Source organism: Populus trichocarpa, chromosome 1, assembly GCF_000002775.5.
Source record: "Populus trichocarpa isolate Nisqually-1 chromosome 1, P.trichocarpa_v4.1, whole genome shotgun sequence".
NCBI lineage: Eukaryota > Viridiplantae > Streptophyta > Magnoliopsida > Malpighiales > Salicaceae > Populus > Populus trichocarpa.
In genome coordinates, this window is record NC_037285.2 from 27,882,288 (window position 1) to 27,892,952 (window position 10,665).

The following is a 10,665-nucleotide window of genomic DNA, read 5'->3' on the forward strand; positions in this document are numbered from 1 at the left end:
ATTTGCCCAATTTATTTATTTTTTTATATATAAAAAAAAACACAATGCAGTGGGCTCATAACAGCAAAGAATGCCGTAAAAACCTTCACATTTATATGCATGGATAATAATGTCTCTGGGAGCCCTTCTTATTTTAGGCTTTACAGAGAATCTTTTGGTTGTTTCGTTTCTCTCACTATTCCATTCAGAAGCAAGGCCTTGTCCAAATCTGACATGAAGACGGCCTTGAACTTCTTTATCCAGTGTTCATCATATATATTTGATTTGACTGTTCATTGCTATAGATGTTGCAAGTGCGACAAACACCAAGTTGCAGCACAATTCAAAAGGTAGATGATTTTGGAAGAAGGGGTTTTCTTGTATAAACAAGTGGCTAGTACAATTAGAATCAGAAGTCTGCTTCTTTTTCATCGATCCCCAATTAGCCAACTTTACATGTATGCCTGAAACAATCCCCTCCCAGGCGCCAAACAGGCAAGGCCCCTCTACGAATCTATAAGCATCAGGAGTTGGACATGTCTGTTCACCCCGCCGCATACATCTGCCCGTTTTCCTGCAGTTTTTCCCGTTTCATTCTATTTTCTGAAGGGCATGAAGGATCTGGATTGAATTTGGGTCCAAACTGATCCAGCCAGCTCCTTTTTCATCGAACATATATATTATCATCATTAGCTAGCATCATCAAAGCTGGATTCGTTAGTAGGTCCATGTAATCATAATATCGCTTCTTGAAGGCCAACCTTGCCACTAAGATACAGGTGTGTAGGAATGTCACATTTATGAAGGCTTGGGACTGCCTCTGTCTGTGTGAGTGTTAATGATCCTGTCAATGCCAGCAAGGGCTCTAACAAGAATGTTTGACTCTCACTTTTTCTTTCCTTCTCTTTTCTCATTTCTTCCACTAGTGAATTGCTTGTGTCAATACCTATTTAGTCGATCAAGAATATATATATAAAAAATGTAAGATCCAGAAAGCACATTGGCATATAGAGTTCCTCCATTAGAAGTCTTAAAAAGAAATTCTGTATTCTCACCAGCAAGATATCCACCATGGACGTAACCACTAAATCGTTCACTGGTGTGTTCACCAGTGAAGAAGATGCGTCCTACTGGGGCCTGATCAAAACAAGCAAGATTTAGAAATGCATTTCAAAGCACACTCTTTATTTATTTTTTTCCCTCCCTTTCTATGAAAGAACTGTAACTTCGAATTGCCATGTACAGCCAGAGTGAAAACAGACAAACACATGCAACAGAAATAAGATGGAAATACCTTAATGTCATGAACATCTTGATTGTCTGAAATGATGGGGTAGTTGCTGTAGCTGCCACGCTGGAATCTGTTGTTCCACCAGCGGGGCACAAGTATATCAGTGGCATTGGGTATATGGGGTCCAAACATGTCCCTAAGCACCCCCATGGCTTCTTCCAACGTCTCCTTGTCAGACTGTGCTTCAACGCGTTTCGATTCCCCATTCGTCAAAGTCACGACCAGGATATTCGAACCAGGATATGCATTTTCCATGTGCTGATGACAAAGCAAAAATCAGCAGCTAGCTTGGATAAATCCAGCGAGTTACTAACTATGATTTGATTATTAAGGGATACTATGCTTATCAATCAATCAAATCTATTTGCCATTTTAACGGCATAGAATCTGCATTGATATTACATAAAAAAAATACTGAAAATGATGGGGATAGTGAGATCCCACATTGCCTCCGCAATAGACCACAGATGATCATTAAATTATTTCAATCCTCTCCTAATCAAGTGAGAGGAAATAATTTCAGATGTTGTGGGTCTCAAAATTGATTATCATGTCTCCGCATAGAAAAATAGAAAGTAAGAACAGGCTGACATTGCAACCGATTCCCTCAATTAAACTAATCTCACCAGCTCTAATACAATGACAGAAAAACCAGGTGCGTCGTAGCTTGAGAACAATAAAAAACAAATAATGCAAGAGATTCTAGTTTGCTATCTGTGCAAGAAAGCTAATCAACATTTTTTTATCATGATGCTGAAACTGTTTGACGCTAGATCTAAGTTGCCAAGCAGCAAGCTGTGTGCGTATTTTCGATTGGAAATAAAATATCAACATCATGCAGTCTCTTGACAAGTTGACTTGCTAGACTAAAGGTTGGCCTGGAGTTGCTGTTATTGGAAATTTTAAATGCAAGGCACGTTGGGACAGGCACAGAATCGAATCGTTGTCTTGAAAAGGGCAAGAAGTTCCAAATGTAAACAGTTGTTTTCAAATTCCACTCAATATATAGAAGCAAGCAATGCAGAATGGGGAACAGCAACTTGGGAAGCAAAAACCAGGAGGAGAAATAACCTGCCAGAAAGTGTAGTATCCCCTTCGCTCGTGAGCGTAGATGAAGAACTCTTTTCCGGGACCACATGGCCAGAATTTGTATGGGAAGTTCAGGAAAATCTTTGTATATACCATCACATCACATTTCTCTATGGCTTCTGTTTTCCACCTCTGCATTATTATTATTTTTTTCATTTAATTAAATACTTGTACAGAGAACAATTACTTATAATATGATGGGAATCAGCTTTAATATCTTAACTTCCTACGGAAAAAAATAATCCAGGTGATGTATTTCCTCAATTTAAGATCAAGGGAATAAAAGTTCATACTCCCCTGAGGCATTCCCGGAAGATCTACCCAGCAATTACGCAAATCATGTGAACAGATTGGCATCCTATAACCTTCACTAGAAGGTACAGATCACATGCTGAGCCCTTGTGTATTTTACAATACATAGGCTTGGGCAATTTGACAATGATTTTTCCGTTGAAAGTCCGGCAAGGCAAGAAAAAGAAAATTACGTAATTGAAGCAATCAAACCGCAAGATTCTTAACCGGTGCCTTGTAATTTGCGATGTTTAGCTCTTCCTTTTCAGAGTAATAATCTTACATCACAGAAACTGCTCACTTGCCTGTATCCCAGGTCACTTGATCAAATCACAAAGATTCTTACGTACGGTTCATGGCTAGATGTTGGAGTTGACACACCAGTGTGTCCAAGAGGAGTCCACCAAATGTAGGCTAAGGTTAAAGAAGAAAAGGGAAAAAAGAGTTATCCCTGACATTGATTTTATTTATTAATTTACTTTGAACAGATCCCTAGCTATCATTGTTCACTAGCAGTGTTGATGGAAAACAACTGTTACAAAATAAAAGATAAAAACTTGAGTTGTCTCATTAGGGCCCTACGCGTGGTGATTCAACCAAATGATCCACCAAGGAACAGCCAGCCAGCCATTTGTGAGCCTGTGGGTTACCAATTCTGTGGATCACCGTACATGGAACCCACGGTTTTTGCTCTCATAAAGACAGTAAGCCACCTCGAAAAGCTATCTTTTGCATCATCAAACCACCTAAACCTTGTTTAATACAGGGCCTAGCTGCCATGAATTCTTGACTCTTCTACTTAATGATAGTATTTAATTTCCTGGGCCACAACCCTAAATATCGAGGGAAGAATCCTGCTACTCCTACTCCCCAGGGCCTAGGTCCTTGTCCCTATACAGGTATAGATTCCCCTCCATTGGACCAAGACACATTGAAAGCGCAAGATGTGACCATTGCAAACCAAAGGGAAACAAAATAAAGACATTGCAGGCGTACGTAGTGCATTACGACAGATAAAAGAGTATCAGAGCCATCACCTGAGAGGGATTATTTATGGATATTTGGAAGCAGCACACACATGACTCGTTAAGTAAGTTAAATAGAGGAAGAGAAGACGTACGGGTAAGGGAGGCCTGAAGGAAATGAGATCACTCTGGAGGACACCAATGCTTACTGACAAAATCACATAATTGGCTTCGTAGATGCAACCATCCTCCGTTTTCACAACAACGCCGTTTCTCGAGTGCTGTAATTCCCTGACAACCTGCCCCAAATACGTGCCACAAAATCATCATACATTAAAAAAAAAACAAAAATAGTAAGAGGCAATAAGATTATAAGAATTTTAATGGTAATTTTTTAAAGTATTTTTTTTATTTTTTAAAATTTATTTTTAAAGCTCTCAAATATGAGATGGTAAAAATGAATAGTACTACTAGCAGAATCCAAGCAAATCAACAATTATTACAACTCAAATGATCAGATTCTGTGAAGTCAAAGCAAGAGATGGAGATGGAACAGAGTCGAAGAAGAATCTAATTGATGTATCTATTAAAAAAAAAAAAAAACCAACATTAAAGTATATTGTAGTGCTAGCTCACTGTTCAATCACCCTAAGGTTTCATTAGGTTCTGAGCTCTGACTTTTTAGAGCATACTAGGCAATCTTTTTTTTTTCTCCCCTTCTATTTTGCTTTAGGTAACAGAATACAGGAAACATAAATGAAGAAATTGACAGGCCTAGCTAATCTCATGTTCTTTGAGTTGATATGACACCTCAACCTCCTAACCGTAGTGGTCTAATTCTTGTCAGTGTTAGAGCAACTTGGTGTTCATGGACCTACAGATTCAAAAGCGGTAAAAAGCACTTTACTGATTGAAAGATGACGAGGAACCTTTTGCCAATCAATGGCTATATGATTGAAAAACGAAGCATGTTGGTGGGTCAGTTTTTAATGGCTCTATGTAGGGGTCCTCACTCAAAAAGTTCACTGATAGTTTGGTTTGTTTTCATCATCGGGATTTAGCAAAGGGTCAAAGACTGGAAATTTCTAGGTCTGGCTGGATTGCTAGTGACTTGGTTTCCTTTCAGCTTTTCCACGGACTGAAATTATGTAAAATATAATATAATACTAACAGTGGATGCTAATCGACAGAGTCCATTTCCATGAAAGGTGGTGAACATTTCAATAAAAGCCCAGCAAAAATATTCCTTTCGTAGCTCCAATGTGATAATGATATGAGGGGAAATTATTTAAAACTTTACCACTGTTGAAATATTGGAAAAATAATAGAACCCAGAAAATAAAATGGTTGGATTCTTGGCAAAATGGTAGTATGAACAGAATATTTAATAAAAGGCTTAAAACGTCATTATCTGCAAGCTCCAGAAGTTGGTCGATCAATCTTAACAGCAACAAGATAGCTTTGCATCTGCATGCATACAGAACAGAGCACAGTTTCCGATTTTTTTTTCTTTTTTGCTGTTCCTTCTTCTATGTTTTCACTCTATTAAGAATTAACTGTGCCCCGTTGCCTTAATAATTGCATAAAAGCGATAAACAAATCTAAAACAGAACAAATCAGAAACAACAAAAAAATAAAATAGAAATCAAAAGGTTTTTCCACTTCTTTCTTTCTTGTCTGTTGTAATTACCTTGTTGAGTTTGAGACGGTTGTCCAAGATTTTGCCCTCAGAGATTAAAAGAAAATTCTCAGCCATTTTGTAAAGCAGGTGCTCATAGCCTCTTTCATCTGCTACTAGAAATTCTCTTTCTCCAAAATCTACAAACGTTGATATTGGCTCTACCTCTGTTTTCACAAAATAACCCATCAGAGTCTCTGTTTCTGTCTTCAATCAATGATTATAATAAAAGAAAATAAACCCGTTTGTGTTTTTTAATCTGTACTAATTGTTTTACAAGCTAAACCAGACTAACAAGATACTTTCTTTTCCTGGGAAACAAGCAGAAAATAGAGTGTAAAATCAATTGGAAAACCAACCTGCCATCTCAAAGTCATGAAGGATAAAGTCAATGGCAAGCTCTATTGGCGTCTTTGGTGAACTAAACAAGCACAAAACATCAAAAATTTAAGAATAAAATTGGTTAAGACCATCAAGAACTATATCTTTATTGATTAATTTTAGCAGTAAAAACCAAAACATCACATTAAAGACTTGGAATTTACCTAGGCGGTTCATTAACTTCACCGACAAGGTTTGCTTCTAAACTCTTCAGATTCTCAATTGCTAAGTCCACCGCCTTCTTGTACGAGTCTGCCGCCACTCCACTAGGATATATTTTCCCACTGCACCAACAACACAACCACTTTCTTTAGCGTCCGAAAAAAAATCATGTTCTTGAGATTTCAGTGTTTAAAGTGTCCAAATGTTGTAGCATTTTACATCATTTAAAAAAAAAAAAAAACATGTGAAGAAAAATAGAAAGCTCAGAATCTAGCCGGGATACAGGTACCTGCGATCATAGATATTATAGCGAGCATTGCTGTAATCAGAGAAACAAGTGCGGAGGCCAGATTGAGAAGCAAGTTCCCAAACAGGGTTGGACTCTTTACCACCAACTCCGGCGATCCAACCGGCTCCAAGCTCAACCGAAACGCCACCGAAATTATCCTTTCGGATCCTACCACCTATACGGTCTGAAGCTTCCAGAATCACCATATCCTCTATTCCATTCTCCGCCAATACCTTTCCCGCGGATACACCTTTAAGACAAGAAACAGAACAAAATACCTTAATTTTAGTCTCGAATTACAAGTGTTCGTGCATGTATGTATCTGTAGGTTGGGAATTACCTGATATTCCAGCGCCGATGATGATGACGGAGGAGCGTGGAGGGGAATCCATGAGAGGGAGGGAGGGAGAGAGGTGTGCGTGTTTTGTGCGCTAAGACATGAAGAAATAGCGGGAGTCAGTTTATATAGGTGTTTTTCTGTTATTTTTATTTTTTAACGGTGGTCGATGGACGTGCGTCTCTTTCTCTATCATCATGAAGTTTGACCGGGTTGACTGACGTCGAAATAGGTAGGTAGTGCTGGTATTAGATCGAAACTTAGAATGTGATATCAATATGCGAAATTTTTTACTGTGCTTATGGAGTTATTAGTAATATTTTATTAATTATTTTTTGAGATTCAAAAGGTTAAATATATATATATTTATTTATTTATTAAAGGCCAAGTGACGGTCTAGTATTATTTTTATTTTTCTCGGCTGTAAGCACAAGTAATAATTATTAGTATATTATAAAAAAAGTATACTCTTCTTTTATATATATATATGAAGACAAGGGGGGGAGTTACGTGTAGGTGAAGGGGGCAATTTTCCCTTCTTAAATTTTCAAAACATTAATCTTAGTATATAAAAAAACATTATCGTCCGTCATTGATCCAAGAATTAATATGAGCCGGTACAACTAATCCTAACACAATATATATAAAACTAGTTGTGGATTTGGTATTGCTAGCAGCCTACTAGAAGATAATTTTTAAAAAACTAGAGGGGGGTGTTTGTGTTTTATTGAGATTTAATCTTGGAAAAATTAATTAATTTTGGAAAGCCTAAAAAAAATAATAAACTCTAACTTGTAAAATGAAAAATTGATTCTTCTCTCATTCTTCCGCTTGTCTCACCTGAATTTCTCTGCGAGTCATTGAATTCAAGGAGTTAGCGTGTCCGAGCTGTCAATTTTAGAGTGTGAATGGCATTAAATAGGGGGGGGCGAGCTGCCCGTGACATTCGTTATTTTGTACACCTGTGACATCGATTTAACGGCTAGTTTACATTGGGCTGTCACGTTTGGCAACAAGAACTCAGCTTAATCGTGGCCTTACATTGCATTTTTTAAGGGTCGACTACTACACAGGTCATACAAGTATCGGGGAAGGAAAATACCAAAGAGATCAGGTGTCCGTTTGTTTCTGACGTTTGTTCAGTTATTACAGGTTCTTGTCACAAGATTGCTTTTGCAAAGATGCATACGTTTCGTTAGGGTGATATGGCTTAGACCATATTAAATGAAACAAATGTAGCTTGATTTGAAATGTTCCTTTATCCACTCTTCAAAGAAAGCCAATTGAAATAGAACAGATCGATTACAAGATTTACATACTGTGTAATGACTTTCAAAATCCAAGTTGTTTAGGAATAAGACCGATATATTGGATAACCGATTAATCTCTTAGTTCAAGCAATATGATTTATTTTTTCTAGTCAAGATGTCTAGCGACTTGGTGTGAAAAACTCAAGTGGTTGGCACCTGGTGATGTTAGGTAAGCCAATATGGCTGATAATTGGTACCTCCAAAAAGTTCTTTTTGATGGATGTGTTAACTCTCATATATTTATGTTAGTAATTTTGTAGAGAGAGAAAAAATAATAATATTTTAGAGAGATAGACTTAAAAAAATAAATATGCTGAAAGTGTTAAGAATGAAGAGATTATAAACCTTGAGTTTGAAGGACTCATAGTGTATTTATAGCTCATTAGTCTTGTCTTTTTCTGGAGAAGAAGAGCTAAAGTGTAATTTTAGCCTTGTGATATTTTGAGTTGTATTCCACTCAAAATAATATGTATAGAATTAATGTAAAATAATAAGGGACCCACGTGGAGTCTTAGAAAAATTTTCAAATGAGTGTTGGGCTAAGGCAAGGTGCTCGAGCCCATAGAGATGAAAAATGGGTCAAAACACGTTGCCTAGACCCAAACATGTTGGGCTTGAGTGTGATGACCTAAGCGCTTCTTGGGTGTTTTTTTGGGATTTTTTCCCTTTTCTTGAGGGATTTATTGGGCCCGTTTTATTTGGATCCGTTAGTAGCTTTACGAGTCTTTGTGGTATTAATTTATAAAGACTTGAAAAAATACTCGGTTATCATGACAAGTTCGTTGAATTTTTTTCGCATGAGAAAAGAGGTGAAAACCCTGAATAATATATCGAAGAGCCCATGTGTAAAGGCATGTACCATGGTTAAAAAAAATTCTAAGTATATAGAGGAGGAACCCATACTTAGAAAAATTCTCAAATGGTTGTGGGGATGAACCCATGTCAACGTCCATGCTTAGAAAAATTTCTAAGTGGCTAGGAGGACAAATCTATATGAACGCCTATACTTAGAAAAATTGCTAAGTGGTAGAGGTGATGAACCCATGAAGGGTAGTGCTATTGCACCGGGGAAACCAATTTCATCTGCTTGAGAGTGGTTGCACTAGACCTCCCTAGGATGGCATGAGGCATGAAAGCCCTTAATTGGGGGAAAATCTCACCGAAGAATGGGAGGTCTATAGCCTTCCTAATGATGGTGTGGTGGCTTGGAAGCCCTCCATTGAAAAGTGGTCAATGGTGTGTGAGTGGTATATGACCTTCCTAAGATGACATGAGACACGAGAGCCCTCCATTAAAGAGTGGTGTCAGTTCAAAACTATATTGAAGAGGCAAGAGATCCAAGAACAATCCCTAACGAATTGATGAGAAGCGTTTTGGCATCACTTGAAGAACATGTCAGTCCGAGACTGTACTAGATAATGAGGGATTTGAGATCAACCACTTATGAATTAGCGAGAGGCCATTGGGCATCACCTAGAGAATGTGTCAATCCGAGACTGCACTAGAAAATATGAGATTTGAGATCAACCCCTGACAAATTGGTCAGAGGTCATTTGGCATCACCTGAAAAAATATGTCAGTCCATGATTGCACTGGAGAATGGGGGGTCTAAGATCAACCCTTGATAAATTATTGAGAGGCCCTTAGGCATCACTCGGAGAATCATTGCAATAAGGAGATCTTATACTTATCCATTGGAGATTATGGGGTTATTGCCTTATGAAGACCAAGTTCATCCCCTTCAATGAGAGTGATGTTATTGCATTAGGAAGACCAAGTTAATTCCTTCCTTGAAAAGTGTACGAAAGCCTCCATTAGAGATTTGTAGTTAGAAAATATATGTTAAAGATACTTTATTTTTATTTCAAAAATAAACTTACATTCCTATTAAGGATTATGCATCCTGAGGTGATTTTAGTGATATGTATAAGAGAGGTTTTTATAATGAACATGTCTTGGAGGTAGCGACAAGGTGTTTGCTTTGACTTCCCTGATAAATTTGAATTAGTGATCCTTAGGATACACCAAATGACCATGAGTTGATCTTTCATGGTTCTTCCTTAAGATTTCATTGCTACTATGAGAATGACTTCACCTGGAAGGTCTTTCATGTTGGTTGTTCTTGTAAAAAAAAAAAGGCTCGTGTCATAGTAAACTAGTCTTTTCCTCCCGTATGTGATTTTTCATGACTTGTTTGACATTAAGCAAGCTTCTATCAAATAAGGCATAAAATTTTCTCTAGATGACATGTTCTCTTACCCCTTTTATCAAGATCTCTAAGCCTACGGACTCAAGAAATTCTTCCACCTTAAGTATCTTCTCATTGAACCTTTTCAAATATACTAGTGTAGACTCACCCTCTTATTAGGTAACACCAAATAGTTTCGTGGAAAGTATGTTGGTGTTGAAGCGCGTCACTAACTTAGCACAGAGGTCATTGAAACCATCAATGGAGTTTGGCTTAAAATTATTGTATTATTGTTAACTTGTATTAGGATTCCTACAATTTGCGGGATTCCTACGATATTTGGTTTCCTAGTTTAGGAAGTAATTAGTCTTTTCTTATTCTGTTAGGAAAGTGTAGGGTTGTATATATATACCTATTGTATGACGAAAACAGAGAATAAGAAAGCATTATTTCTTCTTGGTATCAGAGCTCAAATAGAAAAGAAAACACTGAACCCTAAATTTTTTTTGCTTCATGTCGTATCTCTAAGTAATTGCAGCGAGCAACTTAGAGTTGTTGCTGCCGGTTTCAGCGAGCAACTGTAAAGTTGTTGCTGCCCCTCCCCTGCTTCGTAAGTTTGTCTGTATTGTTCCAAAATCTATCAAAACTGCAAGTTTTAGGCTATACCAACAGTAAGAGAGATGGCTGAAGAAAAGGGGGCCGGTT

General features: G+C 37.6%; 1 protein-coding gene across 2 annotated transcripts; it reads right to left on the bottom strand.

The window, feature by feature from the left end:
• Nucleotides 1-337: 337 nt before the first annotated feature.
• Nucleotides 338-6,579, bottom strand: LOC7463838 (polyamine oxidase 1). Of its 2 annotated transcripts, XM_002299896.4 has the most exons (10): nt 6,466-6,579; nt 6,126-6,375; nt 5,839-5,958; nt 5,653-5,714; nt 5,306-5,460; nt 3,771-3,914; nt 2,342-2,491; nt 1,274-1,528; nt 1,035-1,116; nt 338-925 (listed from the first exon to the last, which is right to left on the bottom strand). In XM_002299896.4, the coding sequence occupies exons 1-10, from the start codon at nt 6,515-6,517 to the stop codon at nt 714-716; spliced, it is 1,482 nt and encodes a 493-aa protein (XP_002299932.3). In that variant the 5' UTR covers nt 6,518-6,579; the 3' UTR covers nt 338-713. The 2 variants fall into 2 exon arrangements, with proteins under 2 accessions (XP_002299932.3, XP_024463174.2); XM_024607406.2 differs by lacking the exon at nt 2,342-2,491.
• Nucleotides 6,580-10,665: the final 4,086 nt, after the last annotated feature.